The following is a 24,242-nucleotide window of genomic DNA, read 5'->3' on the forward strand; positions in this document are numbered from 1 at the left end:
CCTGCAGCTCACTGCAGTTTGGTGACTGCCATTCTCTCCATCAACATTAGGGTGATCGATGGCCGGAACCTGATGCCTTTACTGCAGGGGTCCATTCAGCACTCAGAGCATGAGTTCCTGTTTCACTACTGCGGCATGTATTTACATGCTGTACGGTGGCACCAAAAGGACAGTGAGTATAATGGTTCTTCCAAAAACAATGATGGCTTTGCAACAAGCCTGGGATAGGAGACAGTGTGTAGTTGTGCCAGCTAGGAACAGTGCAGGTACCCATAGAGCAGTAATAATTTGCTGTTGTCCTGCATGTATATTTTGATATACACACTATGGGCACAAGTATGCTGACTAGAATATTGGGTGCAGAACCAAGATTCTCCCTGCTCAGTTGCTCTGGGAGGGGTAGTACTGGGTTAATCCTGTTTGGATGGACCCAAAGTCTGAATACCCCATCCAGCAGTATGAAGGCGAAACTTGGCACCTTGTGTTACAAATTAAAAACTTTACTTGTTAAGTTCTGAAAATATGTTCAGTGCTGAAAGATCTTTCACACTTCTAATGACATTTTATGTCTATCTGTATCATCTTACATCTGGTTTCTCTCCTACCAGGTGGTGCACTGTGGAAGGCTCATTATGTGACTCCAATATTCCAGCCTGAGGGTGCTGGAGCATGTTATGGAAGAGGAATTTGCCCATGTTTTGGGGAAGGTGTAACCCATCATAATCCTCCTTTACTCTTTGATCTGTCCAGAGACCCGTCTGAGGCCAAACCTCTATCATCTGCCACTGAGCCCCTGTTTGACACAGTAATAAGCAGAATAGAAAGAACTGTTCAGGAGCATCGACAGACACTGACTCCAGTCCCACAACAGCTCTCATTGTACAACATTATATGGAAGCCCTGGCTGCAGCCGTGCTGTGGGACATTCCCGTTTTGCTGGTGTGATAAAGAAGGTGACAGTGCCCACCCTGCTCTGTAAAGAAAATATATCGAAGGTTAACTGTATGAAAAGCTTTAAAATCAAGTGCCTTTTTTGAGCAAATGGATTCTCTTTTTGTTGATTTAGGATTACACAGTTGGCTAGCTGTATGAAATAGGGTTTAGTGAAGGCCATTTCATGAATCAAGATTCCAGTCTAGATGAACCAAATTAATATGTTCCAGTATGGCAAGTCTTAGGAGTATCTATCCACTGCTGAAGACATAGCTCAGATACATTGCAGTGTGCCAAAATTAAAGGTGCTGTAGTAACCATAACTTTGAATCTCTTGAAATTTGTGGATATAGGTTCACTAGCTCAGCATCATTTTTATACTGAATTTCTATGCAAGGAGGTACTACCAACATTCTAGCAAAGGGCTGCCTACGATGTTTCAGCCCAGTTGGTCATATAGAAGACATGTCCTATGTAAAATACTTCCCTGCCCCCAAAATAATTTACCTTGATACCCCATGGGAGAAGAATCCCTTAGTCCTCCCCTAGCTCCTCATAGAGGCTCCTCTAGGTGATTGTTCTATCTTGCAGCTAGTTCTTCTAGAAGCAGTGGTGATGGCAGATACATCCTCTGGCTATACAGTAGCTGCTTGGTTGAGGGATTAGCTCTCCCATGGAGATCATTTGGGGAATGGTTCGCCTTTGGTTCTTAAAGAAGACAGGCCTCTCCTGGCTGAGGGCAATCTCCCCTAACTGGTCTGGGGCTGTCAGTCTGGTCCCTAATGCATTCCTTAGAGCATGGTGGAGGACGCAAGAGGGAAGGAAGCTCCCTTTTCAGCAGCTTCCAGAGGAATGGGTGGCATACCTGGCATGCCTGAGTGAGCAACAGTCAGCACCAGACCCAACCCTAGTGGAGGCTGAAAATTGTAATATGCATAGCCAGTCTTAGTACTGTGATAGAGGGCTGTAAAAGTTATTCTAGCCACCACACCACAGTGATAACTGATTCCTGCTGTCAAGTAACAATAAAAAATAATACAGACTGAGATCCTCCCCTCTTACTGAAAAGCCCATGGGAGGGCTCAGAGGGAGGGAATCCCTATGAGGATCCCCTAACGTGAATCGCCCCACATCATTTAGACCAGCTCTGACCCCCACTCCCATCCCTGGCAGCACATCTCCATGGAAGCTATACTAACAAAGCTATCTCCTGGACACGACTGCCCACATGATGGTGGAGGGGGCAGGGTTGTGCAGAAAAGATAATATCTTAAGGCTGCATTAATTTGCTGATTAATTTATATGGGGCCAAAGGGAGTGACTATGTGGATCCTACCCACTTCTTCTCATAGACTACCCAGACTCCTCCACCTTCCCCTTGGATATGTTTGATCTGGCTATATATAAACTATGTATAGAAACTATTAACAACTCTAAGACTCCGCTAACCTATGAATTACTAGATGGAAACTTTCTCTTGCCTGCTTGGAGCATGTCTGAGCTGCTTTCTCAGCTTTTTCCTGGCTTCTTTTTTGATTGGCTTCTACTTATTAGGGCCAAGATTTTTAATGGTATTTAGCCATTGCTGCCTTCGGCATTGTAACATATAACTGATTTAGGAGCCTAACTCTCATTTTTAAAGAGATTTAGGCACTTTGGAGTCAAAATTCCATTCATACCTCAATTGCTTTTAAACTTCCAAACCTAAGCACTTCATTTGATCCTTTCTGCATTGCCTGATTTCTGCACCTTGCTGAGATATCTTGTATTAATATCCACGTTGGCCCTCTAAACCTATTATGGACTCCCAAAAATATCACAGCTGAGAATGTGTCCTCAGACCTAAACTTTGAGTAGAAGCAGCGGAACAATCTCACCATTCCTGAATTCTGATCTTCACCCCACCTGATTATTAGTGGCCATGCCAAGTCTGACTCATCACCTGGGCTGTGTCAGATCCTACTCTGCCCATATTTCCTTTAATAAGTTCTTATGTAGGGTGCATTGCAGTAATGGTCTGTGCAGCCATTCCTGGTGTCACAGAGGATGAAACACTTTCGGCCAGATTTTCCAAAGGGCTTAGTACCCAACTGATCTTTGAGAACAATGGGAGCTGTGCTTTTGAAAATCTGTCCCTTTTAAGAACCAAGCACCCCAGGGTTGGAACTTGAGTGGCAGTACTTGTGGGAGAGAGCAGAGACAGGATCTCTCTCTCTCTCACCGCGGTCTGCAGAATGAAAAAGCTAAACAGCCTCTGCTTTTAAAAATGTGCTCCACACTTTTTCTCCAGAGAGGAATTTTCCCTCAGTCCCTTAGAGAAGTTTACACTTTTTAAGGAAGATTCTAATTTGCCTTCATTCCCTCTCTGGCCTTTGTAACATTAGCTTTGCCTGGGCTCCCTTTCTCAGGGTTCCTGCTTCCGGATTTGCAGTGCAGGAATCTGGCTTTCAGATGGGGGTCGGCCAGCAGTGTTCTGCCACTTGTACCAAAGGGTCGCATTCGGAGACCTTTCCTTTGTCCAGAAGGTGTGTAGGTCCAGATCCTCTGGAACATGGTCAGAGCTTTGTATTCTTTGTGCCCTCTGCACAGGCTCCCAGGTATTTTTGAGCCATATTCTGTTTTAATGCAGAATTTTATTTACAGGCTGTTTCAAAATAGTTAACCCTAGGCAGTAAAAGTCTGTTTTTCTTGACTTTTGTCTGGCTTTCAAGTCAAATTGCAGGAGAGAGATCACTTGATCATTGCCTGTTAAGTTCACTCCCTCGGGGGCACCTGGCATTGGCCACTGTCGGCAGACAGGACACTGGGCTGGATGGACCTTTGGTCTGACCCAGTATGACCGTTCTTATGTTCTTATGTCTCTTCTCTGCTAGCTCCTATCTGCCCTTGTCTCCAATCGTCTGCTTAATCAGAACTGCTGCCTTCAGACCTAGCACACTGTGTCATAAACAGTGAAAAACAACATGTAAGCAGTGTTAAGAAAGGAAAATAGCAATTCATCCCTATTTCCTCTCCTCTTTCCTTCTTTGATCTCTACAAACTCAGCTCTTTCCAGTTGGATTTGCTGGATTGTGGGAAGCACAGATACACTGGGGGAAAGTTTGCTTTCAATTTCGCCGTCAGTGGACTTACTGTGCATTTATACTGTGTATCTGAGAGTTTTGCACACTAGATATATTTCATGTGATCTGTAGTACTTCTCTGATTAGTTTGCTCTTACCTGCCCTATTTTCCTCATACATCTCATTTGTTTCTATCACTGATTTTCTTCACTTCTCTTTTCCTACCGTCCCATCTGAAGGAAAATCTGCAGGTTTATAAATAAAGTTTTATAATAATAAATTTTAGGGTTTATAAACCCTAAACAGATTAATAAAGTTTAGGGCCAGCAGGTACTATTCAGTCATGTAGTCAGACCTCCTGAGTATGACAGGCTGTTACCTTTCACCCAGTTATCACTGTATTGAGGCCAATTACTTGTGCTTATGTAAAATATAATTTATGTAAAGCTAAAGCATATCTGCCAGAAAGACATCATCATAATTTCATAACCTCTTCCCTTGGTAATTTGTTCCAATGGTTAATCAGCCTCACTGTTAAAAATATGCTCTTTATTTCTTATTTCAATTTATCGGGCTTCTGCATCCAGCCATTGGTTCTTGTTATTCTGTTCTCTGCTAGATAAAAGAGCCATTTAGTACCTAGTATTTTCTCCATGAAGGTATATATGCACTGTAATCAAATCACCTCTCGATCTTGTTTTTGATAAGCTAAACAGATTGAGCTCTTTTTAAGGCTCTCACTGTCATATTTTCTCCAGCCCTTGAATCAGTGTAATCTTTTCTGCACCCTCTCTGTTTTTTCAACATCCTTTTTACAATGTGGACACCAGAACTATGTGCAGTATTCTAGTGTTGATCTCACTAATGCTGTATGCAAAAGAAAAATCACCTCCGTACTCCTACTCACTACTCCCCTTTTTGTATATCCACAGTATCGCACTGGAGCTCAGGTTCACTTGCTTGTGCACTATGATCTCTAAATCCTTTTCACAGTCACTGCCTTCCAAGACACAATTGCCTGGCTGGCATTCCTTGTTCCCAAATGTATAACTTTGGTATGTATTTGGCTGTATTAAAATGCTTTTGCTTTAAAATGGGCCCAGCTTACCAAGCGATGCAGATCCAGATGAATCTTGCAGCTATGCTTGCCCTGAAATTCTCCATGTGTTGTAATTTTCCCTGTAAAATTCCATTATGTTAAAATACTTTTGTTTGTGGAGCCTATTCCTTCAACCTTTTGTACACATTTCTAGATTGATCAGTTCCTCACTTGTGATTAGACAAGCAATGCAGGATGCCAATCTCTCATGTAGGCTTCATTCCACTTGGAATTAATTTAGGGTGAGCAGATAGCAAGTGTGAAAAATTGGGCCGGTGTTGGGGGTAATAGGTGCCTATATAAGAAAAAGCCCCAAATATCGGGACTGTCCCTATAAAATCAAGACATCTCTCACCCTAAATTAACTAGAAGGGACAGTTTGGGGGGCTTTTTTAAAAGAGGATATGGTAATGTTTTGACACCACATATGTTCTTTAAGAAACATGAGTGGTTATGCATGCTGTGGATGAATGAACAATACAAATATTGTTGCACATGGTACATTCCACTTTCACATTTCCTTTTTACCCTAGCCTACTCCAACAATAAGTAATTAGATCTCGCAATGCCCTTGTTCCATACATTAGGCAGCAAAATTCAATTACCCTGAGCAGGAATTTACTTTGGGTTGATAACTCCAGTGTCATGGACAAATATTTAGAGGGTTGTGATGTGCAAACATTAAGGGCTAGGACACTTGTAGATATTAATAAAAGCAGCTTTTATAAAATCATACTGCCTTGATTTTAGTAGTATGAGAGAAGGGAGAGTTATTCCTGTCTGTCCATTTTAGACAAAAAAATGCCTGCATGAATTAACCTGTCCTCCTAGGGGCTGTTATTTTTCCTCCGGTATAATGTATTACCCTCCATTACCTTGCACGGCTATTACCGTATCACTTTTTGCGGGAGTTCATACCAGTACAACATGGTGTAACTTTTAAGAACTATCCTCAACTGCACTGTGATCAGCAACCTCCCTTCCTGAGGACAAGTAATATGAGTACGTGGAATTCTCAAAGTTGCATCCAGACCCAAGTTTCTCACGTGACAATACAAAGCCACAAATTATTAATAGACAATTGCATAAGGACAAGAACTTTGCTCTCAAACAATTCAGTGGCTGCAGCTGCATGTTCCTTATTTGCAGTATGAAGCAGATAAATCTTTTATACCATTGAATTGTTTCTAACTATGTTTTTGTTTCCAGCTTGTTTGTGAGGTGACAGCTGTTCTTTCATATTTTTGGAATAAACAACTTGACAGCAATCCATTAAAAGCTAAAGGCTTAGAACTGGATTGATATTAGGAGACTCTTTTCTCGTGCAGTACTATGGACCTGTTTCTGTCCTTACTCCAGCAAAATTACTGATTCCATCACCAGGGACTTTGGTAGAGAGAGAAATGTAGGGTCAGGCTCAAGGAATGTAATCTTTAACTGACATTTGGAGCAGCTGAGAACTCTTCAAGAGCTGACCCTGTTCAAGACAGACATACTTAGTATAATAGAAAGTGTGAAAAAATGGGATTTAGGAGCTTAAGTCAATTTTGAACATAAGAACAGTCATACTGGGTCACACCAAAGGTCCATCTAGCCCAGTATCCTGTCTTCCGATAGAGGCCAATGCCAGGTGCCCCAGAGGGTATGAACAGAACAGATAATCATCAAGTGATCCATCCTCTATCACCCATTCCCAGATTCTGGCAAACAGAGGCTAGAGACACCATCCCTGCCCATCCTGGCTAATAACCATTGATGGACCTATCCTCCATGAACTTATCTAGTTCTTTTTTGAACCCTGTTGTAGTCTTGGCCTTCATGACATCCTCTGGCAAGGAGTTCCACAGGTTGACTGTGCGTTGTGTGAAAAAATACTTCCTTTTGTTTATTTTAAACCTGCTGCTATTAATTTCATTTGGTGACCCCCTAGTTCTTGTGTTTTGAAAATTTTACCCTCAGACTATAATCCTGTGGCCTGCATGAAAGTCAGGTAAATGGGATAAGGAATCCTCATGCCCATACAGGCCCCTAGTGGGAGACTTTTGCAGAGCTCCTCCACAAAGGCAGCCCAATGACTAGAGTAACCTACTTGGGGTCAGGGAGACCAGTACGTGGAAGGGAGGAACAGATGGGAGGGTACACACAGCAATGGAGCCGCTGCCCTGCTGCCTCCTGTTCACAGCGGGCCCTGTGGAGTTTAGCTGTACACCAGAGGTGAAAGTAAGCTGGTATGGTCCGGTACAGCATGCCAGTAAGAAAGTGCCGATAGTACCGGCAGGGCTGCTAATTGGGGCAGCTGCCCCGGGGCCCCGTGATTTAAAAGGGCCCCGGGCCCTCGGCCCCTGCCGCCACTACCCTGGTGCTCCGGTGGCGATTTAAAGGGTCGAGTTCCTGGCTACCGGTACCGCGCCAGCGGCCGGAGCCCCAGGGCTCCCGGACAACGCCGCTGCTACCGTGCCTGTGGCTGGAGCCCCAGGCCCTTTAAATCGGTATGGGCTGGGCAGTGCTGAAGGTCTGGCTGGGGGATTTTGGCCCCAGCCCTGCCCCGTCTGCCCGAGGCGCTGCTCCTTCTGGGGGCCCAGAGCCACCAACCCCCCACCTTGCCCAGGACCCCGGCCGCCCTGCAGTAGTACTGGTAAGTCATTTAAGTTACTTTCACCCCTGCTCTACACCCACCCCTGTATCTAGTCCCCCACTTCCTCATGCAGCAGACCCGCTGCCAGCAGAACTCTCCTCGGCCGTGGAGGCAGGGGCTACGTCTTGTCCTAAGTTAATTCAAACCTTGAATCATATTAGCATTTCCCTTGTGAACAGTACAGTGGTTCATATGGGTAACAACTTAAGTTGTTTTACTATATTTCAGGAGCTACGTGACTGCTCTGCTGACATTATGCATATTTCCAAAGACATGTGAAATGAGTGTGGCTGTGGATTCTAAACCCAATATTTTACTGATAATGGCAGATGATCTTGGGATTGGAGACATAGGTTGCTATGGAAACAATACCATAAGGTAAAGGCTCTCTCATTACTATATGTATGTGTTTAATTTTTTCAAGTAGGCTACATGTTTTACAGGCATAAAATAAGAGAAGTTCCAGCCCCAATGACTTTACAGTCCAAGGCCCCAGTCTTTCAAACACTCACTCATGTCCTTAACTTGATGCATATGAGTAGTCTTCTTGTAGTCAATGGGGCCATCTCACATATAGCTAAGCCCATGTGTATGCATTTGCGGGATTAGGGCCTACATAAACAATAAAAAAAGAAATGGGGGAAGGAAGCAACATTATTATTTCCACTTGATCTGAATTTCTTTTATTTTCTGGTTTCAGAGTGGTAGCCGTGTTAGTCTGTCTCAGCAAAAACAATGAGGAGTCCTTGTGGCATCTTAGAGACTAACAAATTTATTTGGGCATAAGCTTTCATGGGCTAGAACCCACTTCATATTTCTTTTATTTTCTGTCCATTAACCTCTGACTACTTCTTGTATCATTATTGTTTACCCCTTGTCTATCTCTACATATATCTTACACTTTACCCACTTCTACTTTTTTTATCTATAAACCTTGGTCTTTCTGTGCTATGCTTTTCCTCCAGCCCTCATCCATTTTCTCACTCCTTTCTCCGGGCACATGAGGCCTCCACCCACTGGATCCTGTGGGCTGGCACTCGCTAATTTCCACATGAGGGATGGCCCACAAGGCCTGTACTCTCCCAGTCAGCCTGGGTGTGTAGCAGCAGCAGAAGGGTGTGTTCCTCCTGAAGAAGCACCATCTTTTTTATAGGCGATCCAAGAGAGGTGGTAGGGGGGCCTCCTTCCTCACATGGCGGTGCCGAGGTTGCAGAAAGGAGCACTGTAGACTTCCTGTCCCCGTTGTCCAGATATACCATTGATGGAGGTAGGAAGGTCTGGAAGGCCTGTTTCCCTCCTATTACTGCTGCAGTCCTCCCTCCTGGGAGAGTTAGAACCTTATAAAAAATATCATTGTGTAACTATATTATTATATGCTGCCATATATAATCTGTAGTGTCAACACTGAACAGTAACTGCTTGGCTCACAAAAGCTCCACATACCTGATAGGAGATTTTGGTTCAGTGAACTCCAAAATATAGCATTATAAAATGGCTGCTAAAAGTGACATACAGTAGAACCTTAAAGATACGAACACTAGAGTTATGGACCGACTGGTCAACTGGACACCATGTGAAACCAGAAGAAACCAGTCAGGCAGCAGTGGAGACAAAAGAAAAAGAGAGAAAACAAATTCTGTACTGTGCCTGTATTGCATCTTAAAGGTAGGCACATCTGGGATGCCTGTCCTCAACTCACCCCATCCCAGCCCTCACACGCGGGGCAGCCACTTACATCTAAGAGTGAAGATGCTGGGTCTGCCAGCCCAAGGCAGCCAGCAGAGCAAGAGCAGCACTGGGGTCTGCACTGCTTTCACATCTTCCCCCTTCCCCCAGCTGGGAGGGGGGAGCTGTTTTCACACACACCCTCCCCTGGCTGGGAGGGGGACAAAGTTGCAATCCAACCCAGGGAAAGAAGCTCCCTGCAAGGAAGCTGCAGGCACTGAGGAGGGGGTTCAGCTGCTGCCGGAACCTGGCTTGGCCTGTCAGCTGCTGGAACTGGAGCCGAACTGCACTTTGTTCAGAGTTAGTTACAGACAACCTCCATTCCCGGGGTGTCTAACTCTGAGGTTCTACTGTAAGCATTTGAATGGGAAATCCCTTCTATGGTCATCATCCCACTTCCACGTATAATTGCAGTAGTTTCAGTTTTGCAAATTAAGCTATATTTGAAACCAGTGGCCAGATTTATACCTGTGGTAACTCATTCAAAGCAGTGGAGTTACTTCAGGGATGAATTTGGTCCTAGTTCTGTAGTGGTGAAAGGCTCCTCAGCACTCTACCAAACACATTCTTAGAGTACATATAGCATAAAAGAGCAATGCTTCCAGGGAAACCATTTGAAAGCTGAGTTAGTTTTGATTTATCTTGTAATAAGTTTCATGTATGTATCCTTCAACTTGCTACCTACTTGTGTTAACATATGCCTCTCTTGTTTGTTCTTTGTAGGACCCCTAATATTGACCGGCTGGCCAAGGAAGGGGTGAAACTTACTCAGCACATTGCTGCAGCTCCACTTTGTACCCCAAGCAGAGCTGCTTTCCTGACTGGCAGATACCCCATCAGATCAGGTTGGGCACATTTTTAGTGATACAATGCTGTCTATGTAAACAGCTGAGCTCTGGTGGTCATCAGTAACAAGTCAACATCTATCAAACAGTCCTCAAATAGTGAAATAGAAAATACTGCAGTAATTTTCTATCCTAAGTAGAAGAAAATACTCTATTGCTGGTATCTCAGATTCCGATGGTAACTTTTGGTAAACAATGAACTTCTGGGGGTGGGGGGTTAACATCATTTTACAAACCTTCAGCATAACTATTTGAGAAAAGTGAGAGTCGCATTTAAGTGAATTACAGTAGGATTGAAAAGATGCCAATGTAAAATGAGATTCTTCACATCCTTAACTTTTACAGAGAATGCTATGTCCAATTTTTAGTGTTCTGCTGAGCTTGAAAGCTATGGACGAAGGGAAAACCTAATGAGCAATGGTCAAGCTGTGACAGTTTTGAAAACCCTTCCCATTTATTTAAAATCTTTTTCAGTGGGTGATTGACATACCATAATAATTTCTGAATGGAGTGGAAGATCACAAAATTATACAAAAATAGAGAAATTATTTTATTTTAGGTCAACATTGCAAGGGAGCAAATGGCTGTTATCAGATGAGGATATCAGCTATTTTATAGACTCTAGTTGTGATTTAACACTATAAAGAGACCAAATATGTTAACTTTTAGCTTTCAAGATATTGTTGACAGCTATTTGTTCTTTGTAGTCCTTGCAGTCTCTTGAGGAAGAACTTGACCTCCCTGTGCTGTTTTGAGTAGTTGTGTCTTTATCATATACTCATATGTCATTTGCAGGTCTTCTAACTACAGAACTATAGAAGGATCAGAGGGGTAGCCATGTTAGTCTGAATCTGTAAAAAGCAACAGAGGGTCCTGTGGCACCTTTAAGACTAATAGAAGTCTTGGGAGCATAAGCTTTCGTGGGTAAGAACCTCACTTCAGATGCATTATGCTCCCAAGACTTCTGTTAGTCTTAAAGGTGCCACAGGACCCTCTGTTGCTTTTTACAGAACTGTAGAAGTGCCTTTTAAGCTGATATAAATGTGAACACTAGCACAAAATATGTGAGAGTTATAAACTGTGTGGTATGCAGATTTGACATTGGTCTTAGCTTGCCTAAACTTGTGTAAGCCAAAGACATGGAGGAGATAAGTATACTTTTGTGTTTAAAGCCTAGGGACTGGGTTTCATTCCTTCCTGCAGAATGAGGATAATATTTATCTGCCTTACAAGGGTGACTTAATTGATGTTTGTGATGAATTTTGAGACTCAGAGATCTATCTGGCCCTATTAGTGCAAGGCATTACTGAGTGTCTTGCAACCTTCAATGTAGGAAAGTATTATTCAGATAGGGGAACTGAGGCAAAACAAGACTAAGGCCAGAAGGGACGACCTCGTCTGAGCTCCTGTGTATCACAGGCCACCAGCACCACCCAGCACCCACAGAGTAAACCCAACAACTGAAATTAGGCCAGAGGATTACAGCCCACAGGAGACTATTATGTGTCGCAGGCAGCGAATAAAGAGGGACGAAGTGCACCAGTGCCTGGGGCCCCTGCAGTGATATGAAAAAGATTGAGTGAGATATACCCAGAAAATTCTGGCAGGTGACCCACATGCTACAGAAGAAGGTGAAAACCCCCCCAAGGTCACTGCCAATGTGACTGGGAGAAACTTCCTTCCCAACTACTCATATAGTATCGTTTTGACTCTTAGCATGTGAGCAAGAACCAGCCAGCCACACACCTGAGAGAGAATATGCTTGGTGCCACCTCAGAGCCCTGGCCCACTCTGTCCAATGTCCCATCTCCAGCTTGGCCATTCCTGATGCTTCAGAGGAAGATTTAAAAAACAAACAAAAAAAGCTCCTAACAAAATACACTGGGGTGTGGGGTTCCCTTTCTGACCCCTGCAGGTGGCCAGCTGAAAGCCTGAAGCATGAGCTTTAGGAACATAAGACAGAAACCAGATGTCAGCCCCAGGATTGCTGAGATTCCCCTACCATCACAAGTAATTCTGTCAGACAATTGCACTCATAAATCTGTCCAGCTCTCTCTTGAAACTAGTTAAGTTGTTTGCCCCTGCAATGCCTATTGGGAGGCTGTTCCAGAACCTCACCCCTCCGATGATTAGAAACATTCTTTTAATTTCCAGACTGAATTTGTTCATGGTGAGTTTATATGTAACTGTTCTTGGGCTGACAGTGTCCTTTAGCTTAAATAGCTCTTCACCTTCCCTGGTATTTACCCCCTTATATATTGAGAGCAATCATATTCCTTCTTGACCTTCTTTTTGCTAGACTAAACAAGCCAAGTCTCCTCTCATGAGATGGGCTCTCCATTCCCCTGATCATTCAATTAGCTCTTCTCTGCGCCTGTTCCCGTTTAAATTAATCTTTCATGAACATGGGTGACTAGAATTGCAGACAGTATTCCAAATGAGGTCTTGTCCAATGGCATTAATACTTCTCAATTTCTACTGGAAATGCCTCACCTGATACATCCTAGGATTGCATTTGCCTTTTTCACAGCAACATCACGCTGGTGACTCATAGTCATCCTGTGATTGACCCCACACCCAGGTCTCTCTCCTCCTCTGTCGCTTCCAACTGATGAGACCTCAGCTTGTAGCAGAAATTCTTATTATTAGACCCGAAGTGTATTATGTTGAATTTCATCCCATTTATATCACTCCAGTCTTCCAGGTCATCCAGATCTTCCTGTGTAACATTCCAATCCTCCTCCATATTGATGATGCTTCCCAACTACGTATCATCAGCAAATGATCATCATTAGCACACTTCTACTTTTTTGTACCAAGGTCATTAATAAAAATATTGAATAAGATTGGTCCCAAGACTGATCCTTGAGGAACTCCACTAGTAACCTCCCTCTGGTCCAATAATTCACCTTTCAGCACAACCTGATGTCTTCTCCCTTTTTACACAATTCCTCATCCACCTTACAATGCTCGTACTGATCCCCACCTTCCCTAATTTAACTAAAAATTTCTCATGTGGTACCATGTCAAATGATTTACTGAAGTCCAAGTATATTAGATCTACTGCACTTCCTTTATCTAAAAATCAGTCATTTTCTCTAAAAATCAGGTGAGACTTGCATGATCTATCTTTGGCAAACCTTTGTTGCATTACATCCCCTTTACCATTTACCTCCTTTAATTTAATTATTCTGTCCTTCACAATTTGTTATAAAGCCTTGTATACTACTGAGGACAAACTAACTGGTTTGTTATTTCCCTGGATCACTTCCCCTCCCCCCCCTTTTCTTAGCTATAAGTACAATCTTAGCAATTCTGCAAGTCACATGGTACTAGATAGAGCTGTCAGTGACAGAGCAGGGAGTGGAACCAAGGCTTCCCAATTCCCAGGTTAATGCCCTAAAGCATGGGCCATCCCTCCTCTTCGATGCAAAAAACAGTGCCAAATATTATTTGTTTATTGTAAAATATTGTCTTGCTTTGTCCTTGACTCACTGAAGTGCTTTGATACTGCAATAATGAGTGTGGTGCAAATACGTACATTAGTATATAAACAATTTGGGACTTCTACTTTTTATTCTTATGGCCTTGATCCTGCAAGACTTATGTGGCTGTACTTTATGCTCCATGAATAGTTCCACTAGTTTCAAAGTTAAGTACATGCATAAATCTTCTATGCAGTGTAGTTATAGCTTTGTTGGTCCTAGTACATTAGAGAGACAAGGTGAATGAGGTAATATTTTTCATTGGACCAACTTCCATTGGTGAGAGAAACAAGCTTTTGAGCTAACACAGAGCTCTTCTGTCTCACTCGCCAACTGAAGTTGGTCCAATAAAAGATATTAACTAACTCTGCTTAAATTTTGGCAGGAGTGTGACCTAAGCAATGAAAACAATTAAAAATCAAGCAGAAAATGACTAGGTGTATTTTGTTATGTACTGCAGGCATGGCTTCCAGTAATGAGTATCGTGCCCTGCAGTGGAATGCTGGGTCAGGAGGACTTCCTGTAAATGAAACCACTTTTGCCAAGGTGCTGCGTCAGCAGGGTTACACCACGGGACTTATAGGTATGTAGGAATATGTTTTATCATGAGTTGGCACAGGAATGATTTTTGGGAGACTGTTTGGGTTTTTGTTTTCTCTCAACTGTCTGTCAGTCACACATGTGTAGCTCCTGAGCAGGTGAAAAAAATAACTAATAAATGCAGGTGTCTATATTAATAATAGTAGTAATAATACCTTATAGACTTTGAGGCCAGAAGGTACCATCGTGATCATCTAGCTCTTATGTAGTGCTTTTCATCAATAGATCTCAAAGTGCTTTACAAAGTAGGTCAGTATTATTATCTGCATTTGACAAATGGAGAAACTGAGGCACAGGACTTGCCCAAGGTCACCCAGCAGGCCTGTGGCAGAGCCAGGAATAGAACCTAGATTTCCTGAGTCACCCTCCAGTGCTCTATCCATTAGGAAACACTACCTCTCTGATATTTATGATAGCTTTACACTCATCCTATATTGTAACAAACTAGTACTGTTTAATATTTGTAGTGTGGTAAGACCTAGAGACTCCCAATTGGGGCTTGTGTCCCTAATGTGGTAGGTGCTTTACCCACACATAATGAAAAGACAGTCCCCACCCCAAAGAGCTAACATTACTATTGGACATTTAATGATCTGAACTCAGTGAAGCATAAAATAGGAGACGTAAAAAATGTCCAAGAAGTGGCATGGTTACAATGGTTAGAACAACTAAGCATTGTACTAGGTCCAGGAGCTTTTCCAAAGCTTAACAAAACTCTCTCAGTGCTTCCTTTGATATATATAGAGAGAGATACACATCCAACAAAGGAAGGACGTTAAACATTTAATTTGGCTTTAGAGGGGGAAAGGGATATAGAAATTAACAGCAAGTAGGTAGTACGTAACTGGCTAATATAATATGTTCCCCACTCATAGATAGATGAGCCCAGCCGTGTTCAGGAATAGCTTGTTCTGTCTCTGGATTATTAAGTAGCATTTGAAAATGTGAAGTACTATTTAAATGTATGATGGTATAGCATAGCAGTCAAGTCATTGGTACTGTTTGCCTTTGTAACCCCTAATGATAGGTGAGAAGAGCAGGTGCTTTTTTCTGAAGAGGTGTGAAGACTAATCCAGGAATTTATTTATTTATTTACAGATCACAGAATAAAAGCTAATATTAAAAGTATATAGACACACAAGTAGAGATGCCAAAAAATCCTAGGACATGAAATCACTTGAATTTGTTTATTGACGAATCATCACGAAAAAAGAGAATATTTTGATTTTTCATCAGAATATTTTTGTGCTGATTCATTTAGGTGAATTTCACCCTTTCACTAGACTGTTCCATATGTGCTAACCATTACCTTCAATTTTTTTCCTCTGCAAAGGTTATTTTTAACTCAGATATTTTCTCAGCAAGAAAAAAGTGGCATCTTAACAGCTCCCAATACAAACTCAGTGACCACTTTCATTTTGGCCATTGGCTGTCAGTGAATTAAAATTATCCTTCTTCAGGTAGTTGTCTGCTTCTTGGCACTGACGGAAGATTCCTCGCATCTTGTCTTACTTGATCGCAAGGTGATCTAGTGTGCTATTCCACCTTTGCCATCTTGGATCTAAAGTTTTTGAGACTCGTGAACCTTTCAGAATGTTCTGGGGTTAATACATGCCTCAGTATGTGGTAACCCACAATTTTTTTAAATTAAAAAGTGAGGTAATGGGAGGAACCAAATGTAGTATTAACATAATTGCAAACTTCATTTTTAAGAACATTGAGAGCTCTATTTGCTGTTTAGGCTGTACACTAGATAAATGATTTAGCCCTGAGAAAATGGGCTGTGCTAGGGTATAGATATTAAGGCCTATATTTTAAGAATTTAGGTGTATTTTTATCACTTAGCTAGTTATAGAGGTATAAAAGAGAGAATTAAAATCTGACGGGGACTGCCAAACTGTGTACTGGGGGCTATCCACGGAGGATGCATGGGACTATGCCCGGGTAAAGGCGGTGATTCTAGAAGCCTTAGACGTTAGACCGGAAACCTTCCGGCAGTGGTTCCGGAGTCTGACCTACACCCTGGGCGCCCGACCCCGGTTGGCGGACCAGGAGCTGAGGGACCTGTGCAAGCGGTGGCTACAGCCCGACATGCAGAACCCATGAGCTCACTGAGCAAGTCATCCTGGAACAGTTTGTCCATATCCTCCCGTCACAGGGAAGGGCTTGGGTCCTCTGCCATCAGCCTCCGATAGTAGCTGCTGCCATAGCTCTCATGGAAAATTTCCTTGCGGCGGAAGCTACTCCAGCCCACCCACAAGGTCCCGAGCGCCCTAACCTAGAGAGGAAGGGGAGCGCCTGGATCGAGCTGCAAAACCCTCCACAGAGTCAGGAGCCCTGTTATAAACGTCCCGAAGGGCCGGCTCGACAAGCCCCCGTGGGCCCAGATACAGGGAGCGGAAGGATCCATCGAAGCCCCCCCAGAGCTAGTGGGGAGGCTCGGCCCAGCCCAGATGACCAGAACTGGGCCCTGCTTCTCCTGTGGGAAACGTGGAGACCTGCAACAGGACTGCACCGAGATGAATTGCTGCTTTGGTCACGTTGGCGCAGGGGAAAACCGCGCCTGACCGCCGCAGGCCACCAACATCACAGTGCCCCTAGTTGTCAGGGATTGCCTGACCTTGGCCCTGATTGACTCCGGCTGTGGCCAGACCCTAGTCCGCCGAAGCTAAGCCTTTCCGGCGGACCCCCGCCTGGGAACCATCCAGTTGTAGTGCATCCATGGCGACATACGGCCTTACGCCAGTGCCTGAGTCCGACTAACCATAGATGGGGTCATGCGGTTGCTGGTGGTTGGCCTATCTCCACGACTAGCCTACCCCGTGATCTTGGGATGTGATTGGCCAAAGTTCCCAGGCGTCCTTCGTTTGAATGCCGAGGAAAGCCCCGACGTCATCCCAGCATTGGAAGTTGCTGGGAGACCCCCGCAGAAGAGGCAGAGGAACAGGACCCAATGGGCAGGAAGGAAGGCCTGAGGACCCCCTGCCAATGTCTGCTGACGACCCCAGGGTCAGCACTGACTTCTGCCGGGACCAAAGGGGGGACCCTACCCTTAGTCAAGTGTATGAGCAGCTGGCGGCCGTGGATGGCGCTCTGATCCATCCAAGCAGGGCCAAGGTGTGGCCCCATTTCGAGTTACGCCTCAACCGCCTCTATCGGGTGGACCGAGATCCCCACACCGGAGAAGTCCAGACCTAACTGCTTGTGCCTCGATGCCACCAACGAGCGGTAATGAAACTTGCCCATGACATCCCGGCTGCAGGGCACTTGGGCCAGGAAAAGACCCTCACCCGAATTCTGACCTGATTCTTCTGGCCCGGGGTGCACCAGGAGGTGCGGAACTATTGTAGTTCCTGTCCAGAGTGTCAGCTGGCTGCTCCCCCATGGATGCCCATGGCCCCTCTGATCCCCATGCCCATTGTGGAAACGCCATTTGAGCGAGTGGCCATGGATTTGGTGGGGCCTCTCCCGAGAAGCAGGGCAGGATTTCTGTACATACTGGTCATTGTGGACTACGCTACCCGTTTCCCCGAAGCCGTCCCACTACAGAGCATCACCACCAGGGCCATCGCTGATGAGCTCCTAAAGGTCTTTGCCCACGTGGGCTTACCCCGGGAAATCCTCACAGATCAGGGCACCAACTTCACCTCCAGGCTGCTGCGGCAGGTGTGCAACCTCCTGGGGATTAAGCAACTACACGCCTCCATCTACCACCCACAAACTGACGGCTTGGTGGAATGGTTCAACCGTACCCTAAAAGACATGCTGAGCAAGTTTTCCCCAGAGGACCTGCACTGATGAGATCAGCTACTTCACCTTTGCTTCTGGCCATCCGTGAGGTACCCCAATCCTCCATGAAATTTTCCCCCTTTGAGCTGTTGTACAGATGTCGTCTGAGGGGGCTGCTGGACCTCATGAGGGAGACCTGGGAGCAAGCCCCGTCCCCAGCCCAGGGCCTTCTGAGATACGTCCTCCAGCTGCAGGGACATCTTGCGCAAGCAGGAGCTCTAGCTCGGGAGAACTTGAAGGCGGCCCAGGAAGCTCAGGCCCAAATGTACAACCGGGAGACCCGGTTCCGCGAGTTCGAACCCGGCGACCGGGTTCTGCTCCTCCTGCCCTCCAGTGAGTCAAAACTACTGGCCCGTTGGCAGGGGCCATATAAGGTGATTCGGAAGATCAGCCCGATCACCTATGAGATTAATCAGCCTGACCAGCGGAAGAAAACTCAGCGATATCATATTAACCTCCTGAAACCCTGGCGAGAACGAGAGGGCCTTCTAATTAATCCCTTTCCACCGGAGCCCGAGTTGAGGCCCCGTGTAACCCCGACCAAGGACTCCGCAATGCCCCAGCTCGGAGAATCCCTGACTGAGGAGCAATGAAAGCAGACCCAATGCCTCCTGCAGGCATTCCCCAGAACGTTCACCGCCCAGCCGGGCTACACGACCCTCGTTCACCATGCCATTCAGACAGAGCCTGGGGTGGTGATCCTGGAATCGAATAGGCCCTTGCCACATCGTATGCGGCAAGTCGTCGAGGAGGAAGTCCGAGCGATGCTAGGGTTGGGGGTTATTGAACCATTGCAAAGCGAATAGCGCAGCCTGGTAGTCCTGGTTCCCAAACCCGATCGCACGCAGCGGTTCTGTATCAATTTCCGATGCATCAATTCAAAATTCAACGCGTACCCAATGTCTCGGGTCGACAAACTGCTGGGCCACTTAGGAGAAGCTCACTTTCTCACTACTCTTGATCTGAGCAAAGGATACTGGCATATCCCACTCGACCCTGCCTCCCAGGAAAAGACCGCATTTGCCACCTCCACGGGCCTTTACCAGTTCACTCGAATGCCCTTCGGTCTCCATGGTGCTCCTGCAACGTTTCATTGGCTGATGGACCGCCTCCTTCAACCTCACCGAGAGTATGCGGCAGCGTACCTGGACGATGTTGTTATTTACAGCTGCCATTGGGAGAACCACCTGGAACGGGTAGTGGCAGTCCTGAGCTCCCTGCGGGCAGCGGGATTAATGGCCAGTCCAAAAAAATGCCGCATTGGATGGCAAGAGACCACCAACCGGGGTACACTATCAGGAGGGGACAGGTGAGACCTCTCGTGGGGAAGGTTCAGGCCCTGGCGGCCTGCCCACCACCCACCACGAAGCACCAAGTACGCCAGTCCTGGGACTTGCGGGCTACTACCGACGGTTTATTCCCGGTTTTGCATCTATCGCAGCCCCTTTAACTGGACTCTTGACCAAAAACAGCCCCTGACGTATAGATTGGCCCACGGAGTGCGACAACACCTTCCAGGCCCTCAAAGACGGATCCTCGGAGGTAGGACTAGGGGCGGTCCTGTCTCAGGAGGTGGATGGAGAAGAACACCCGGTCGTATACCTCAGTCGGAAATTGTTTCCACGAGAGATGAACTACGCGGTGATAGAGAAGGAGGCCCTGGCAGTAAAATGGGCCTGTGATGCCTTGCGTTACTACCTCCTTGGGGCCCCGTTCATACTAGTCACCGACCGCGCCGCGCTTCAGTGGTTGGCCAGAATGAAAAATAATAATATGAGGCTAACGCGTTGGTACCTGGCACTACAGCCCAATGCTTTTATTGTCTGCCATAGGGTCGGTAAGGACCACGTGAATTCAGACTTCTTGTCCCGCCTGGGAGAGTTGGACAGGTCTGGCCCCGATGATCGTGAGCCAGCCTTGGGGGCGGGGGTGTAGCAAGGTGGTGTGTTGCCCCTCAGCCCCGCAGAGGGAAGAACCTCCCCTGACACCAACGTGGGCAGAGCCAGTGGATCCTGTGCCCGCTCCCCAGAGTCACGGCGCAGGACAGGAAGTAGAAAAGCCCAATCGCAGAGCTCACTTGGACCACAGCCGCCAGAGAGGCCAGACGCCTGTGGCCTAGCTCCGGGTTGGGAGATGCCGGCAGGCCGCGGCCGACCCGAGGACTGGCCGGGCCAGCCAAGCCTACCCCTTCCCAGTTACCCAGGGGAGCAGCCAAGGCTACCCCTTGCCAGCTACCCAGGGGAGCAGCCAAGGCTACCTTTTGCCAGCTACCTAGAGGAGCAGCCGAGCCTACCCCTCGCCAGCTACCCAGAGGAACCGATGGTGCTGGAAACCTCTGAGGACACCGCCCTAACACAGGTACCTTACGAGGGAGAGTCCGGAAGTAGCCCTGGGGCAGCCGACCCTAGTCTGGCGGCGGCATTGCCAGAACCAATGTCAGTGTGTTGCGGGTCTTCTGCCGCTGCTAGGGCCCCAGGCTGGGACTCAGTGGAGTGGGTGGGCCTGCGTTTCCCCCTGCCACCCAACTCACGGGTGGCAGTCTCCCCCTCTCCCCAAACGCTCAGAGCCAGGAGCCTGGGGTTTACTATTGAGCTATTTGTCAGTCCCTGCCTGAAGGCCTGAGTCCCTGACTGTTTGTTTGCTGCCCCGCCCTGACCCAGGGCCTGGGCTTCTATTGAACTATTTGCTCAGTCGCTGCCTGAGGGCCTGAGCCTCTGACTATTTGTTTGCTGCCTCGCCCTAACCCAGGGCCGGGGCTTATGCGGTACTCCTTGAGCAGCCCTGCCTGGAGGTCTGGGCCATAGACTGGGTGTTCCCCAACCCAGCAGAAATGGTGTAGCGAGGCGGTGTGGTGCCCCACAGCCCCGCAGAGGGACGAGCCCCGACCGAGTTCTTCTACAGGAACCTAGGAGATTTATGTGCCCAACTGTCATTTAAATGGGCACTTAGCTCTCCTAAGGCGTCTTTGAAAATCCCAGCCCTAACAATTGCCTTTCTTTGTTTATTTAACTTTCAGGGAAGTGGCATCAGGGTATGAACTGTGAAGCTCTCAGTGATCACTGCCACCACCCTTCAAACCATGGTTTTGATTATTTTTATGGCATGCCTTTTACTCTTCTAAACAACTGTCAGAAAAACAAACCTCCCGAGTTGGATGCAGCCCTTCAAGCCAAACTCTGGCTTTACACTCAAATAATTGCCCTTGCTGTGCTCACAGTTACCATTGGAAAGCTTACTGGCTTGATCTCCGCCAGCTGGAAAATAGTTGCCTGCTTTGCCTTAGCTGTCTCACTTTTTTTCACTTCCTGGTACTCCAGTTATGGATTTGTGCGATATTGGAACTGTATCCTGATGAGGAACTATGACATTACTGAACAACCAATGAAGTTGGAAAGGACGGCTGCCCTCGTGCTTAAAGAAGCAGTTTCATTTATTGAAAGGTAACTAACGACCTTCCTTTTTTCTTAAAGGAGACAAGATCCCAGGAGTGTTTTTAAGATCCTTGGTGCAAGTGGGTTTTTTTGCATAAGCTGTTAATGTCTCTGGATAATTATTTTTCAAATATTTTTGAAGCACATAAGAAATTTCTGCCCACAAACACATGCTCACTGACTTGGTTTCTGGAGCCAAGAAAAGAGTACCAGTATGAATGACATGTTAATGGGGAGAGCATTTTGAGTATTGACAACAAATGAGTACACCAAGGATTCGACTTTATTTCAGCAATCCTGGATCTTTTCAGCTACCTGGAGCTTTTCAAATAAGAGAGGTTTTAACCAGGTGACATATGTGACTAAGGCCTCATTTTTCAATTTTTTTATTATTTGCAAAACAACACTGTGTAGCTTCCCCAGCTATCAGACAAACTCTAAAAGTTTTTTTTCCTAACTAAATCTATCTCTTCATATTTATCATGAAAGACTGCTGGGCCAAAGTCCATGGTATCATCTGAGGTGTAAGTCACTGCGGAATTGGGGCCATATTGATGACCCATGTGGGTGAGATTTTCAAAAGTGCCAGGTGATTTAGGCTCGTAAGTCCCAGTGAAAATCGGTGGGGTGCATGCTCCAAAGTCACGTAAATGCTTTTGAAAAGCTGTAGTGAGAGAATAAGTAATTTTTATGGAGAGCTTGCGATGGGCTATACTCCATAAAAGCTTGCGATGGGCTATACTCTCCACTGTACCAGTGAAGAGTGGCACCATTACAGCACAAGACTGCTGCAAATAAAACATGCTCTTTGGCAATTACTTATTTTTTAGGTTTCCATTATTGTTTCCCTCCCACCCCCACTACTAGCCTGTTGTCCCATCTTTTAGCTTTCAGGCTGCTCTTTCTCTCTTGCCAGCCCCCCATCTCTGTTAATGGAGGGTTGTTTCTGGTCCAGCACTACATAATCCAGCAATTCTCCTACAGTGGTTGCTAGGCTATTCTCTCTGGCTTATATTGCTCTTACTCCCTTTCAGACATCTTTATTTTTTTTACATAAGAATATAGACAAATTAACTATAGTAAATCTGACCATTTGATCTATTTGGTCAGCTATCCTGCCTCCTGCAGCAGCTCATCCCCTTTGGTGCTCATCTGGAAGGGAACAAACTACAAAAAGCCCTATGAGACATCCAGATAACTGTACTGTGCTATACATAGCAGACAAAACTTCAGGTAAAAATTTCAAAAGTGCTTAAGTCCCATTTTCAAAAGTGGCATAGGCACTTAGGAGCCTGTGTCCTACTGACTTTCAGTGAGTTTCAGTAGGAGTTAGTCAGTGGTGGGCAACCTCATCCCGCAGGCCGTTCCCGGCCAATGGGGGCTGCAGGGAATACCGGGCTGCAGGGATGTGCTGGCTGCTGCTTCCCGCAGTTCCCATTGGCTGGGAACGGTGAACTGCAGCCAGTGGGAGCTGCGGGGGGCCGGGCCTGCAGATGGTCAACATCAGCAAAATGTCTCATGGCCCGCAATCACATTACCCTGATGGGCCGCATGTGGCCTGCAGGCTGCAGTTTGCCCACCACTCAGTTAGATGCTTAACTCACTTAGGCACTTTTGAAAATTCCTCTAGGCATCTATTTGCATCTTTAGGCATCTAAATATTTCTGTAAGTAAAGGTGTCTAAGTTGCTTTGAAAATTGGAGTTAGAAGCCTAAGTCATAGGGGTGTTTTTGAAAAATTTACCGTTCCTGACTACATGTGATAACGGTTTTACACCTTAAAGTCTGACATTTATTTCTGCCTAACTGTTCCATTATCATGTGTCCCTCTTTTTTCTTTCACTCAGTTTACAGCCTTCCATGGTGCCATACTCTCTCTTTCTCTTTACTATGGAGTGGAAAATAGCTAAATTTTGTGTTGAGGTAAAGCCCTCTTGTGAGGAGGTTCTGGGATTGTTCTCACTAAGGCAATTGTTTTAAAAATATATACACCGCTACCCTGATATAACGTGACCTGATATAACACGAATTCGGATATAACACGGTAAAGCAGAGCTACGGGGGCGGGGCTGTGCGCTCCGGCGGATCAAAGCAAGTTCGATATGATGTGGTTTCACCTATAACATGGTAAGATTTTTTGGATCCCGAGGACAGCGTTCTATCGGGCTAACAGTGTACTGTTTAGTGCATTGTAATGCAAACCCTTCTGGGGAGAGACATTACCCCCCCAAAATAGCTAGTGTCATCCATTGTGCACATTACGAGAGACAATGCTCCGTGGACCAGCCAAATTGAGGTCAATGGCATTATGTCAGGATGAATGTGGTTCTACTTATAATCTATGTGTGTGCATGTTGAATGTGAAAGCTTCTAGAATTTTCCAAGTGCACAACAAAAATATTCATTTAATTTTTTAAGAAACAAGCATGGACCATTCCTCCTCTTCGTTTCCTTTTTACATGTTCACACACCCCTTTTCACCACGGAGAAATTTCTTGGGAAGAGCAGACACGGTTTATATGGAGACAATGTAGAAGAAATGGATTGGTTGGTGGGTAAGTGTCCTTTATGAAAGAGATTTTCTTTAAATGTATCAGTGGATTTTAAAAGGTGCAATACTGATATCAACCAAGCTTTTA

At 45.7% G+C, this 24,242-nt stretch overlaps 3 protein-coding genes across 9 annotated transcripts in view; 2 read left to right on the forward strand and 1 right to left on the reverse strand.

Moving 5' to 3' along the window:
• LOC101949790 (arylsulfatase D-like) overlaps positions 1 to 1,979 on the forward strand; it is a 36,660-nt gene extending 34,681 nt beyond the window's left edge. For all 3 annotated transcript variants that reach the window (XM_005283313.5, XM_005283314.5, XM_005283315.5), the window contains 2 exons: positions 51 to 172; positions 609 to 1,979. In XM_005283313.5, the coding sequence (XP_005283370.2) occupies positions 51 to 172; positions 609 to 979 (493 nt within the window). In that variant the 3' untranslated portion in view covers positions 980 to 1,979. The remainder of the gene's footprint in view (positions 1 to 50; positions 173 to 608) is intronic.
• Positions 1 to 24,242, reverse strand: part of LOC101951641 (CD99 antigen) — a 514,232-nt gene that overhangs the window by 297,131 nt on the left and 192,859 nt on the right. The gene's annotated exons all lie outside the window — the stretch shown is intronic.
• LOC101950448 (arylsulfatase D-like) overlaps positions 3,308 to 24,242 on the forward strand; it is a 28,384-nt gene continuing 7,449 nt past the window's right edge. Inside the window, exons 1-6 of one of the 3 annotated variants that reach the window (XM_065580763.1) lie at positions 3,308 to 3,458; positions 7,958 to 8,107; positions 10,178 to 10,299; positions 14,245 to 14,367; positions 21,190 to 21,613; positions 24,022 to 24,158. In XM_065580763.1, the coding sequence (XP_065436835.1) occupies positions 3,385 to 3,458; positions 7,958 to 8,107; positions 10,178 to 10,299; positions 14,245 to 14,367; positions 21,190 to 21,613; positions 24,022 to 24,158 (1,030 nt within the window). In that variant the 5' untranslated portion in view covers positions 3,308 to 3,384. Of the gene's footprint in view, positions 3,531 to 7,957; positions 8,108 to 8,882; positions 8,997 to 10,177; positions 10,300 to 14,244; positions 14,368 to 21,189; positions 21,614 to 24,021; positions 24,159 to 24,242 lie in introns of those variants that run through there. The other 2 variants (XM_065580761.1, XM_065580764.1) reach the window with 2 other exon arrangements.

This window comes from Chrysemys picta, chromosome 1 (assembly GCF_011386835.1).
Source record: "Chrysemys picta bellii isolate R12L10 chromosome 1, ASM1138683v2, whole genome shotgun sequence".
Taxonomy (NCBI): Eukaryota; Metazoa; Chordata; order Testudines; family Emydidae; genus Chrysemys; species Chrysemys picta.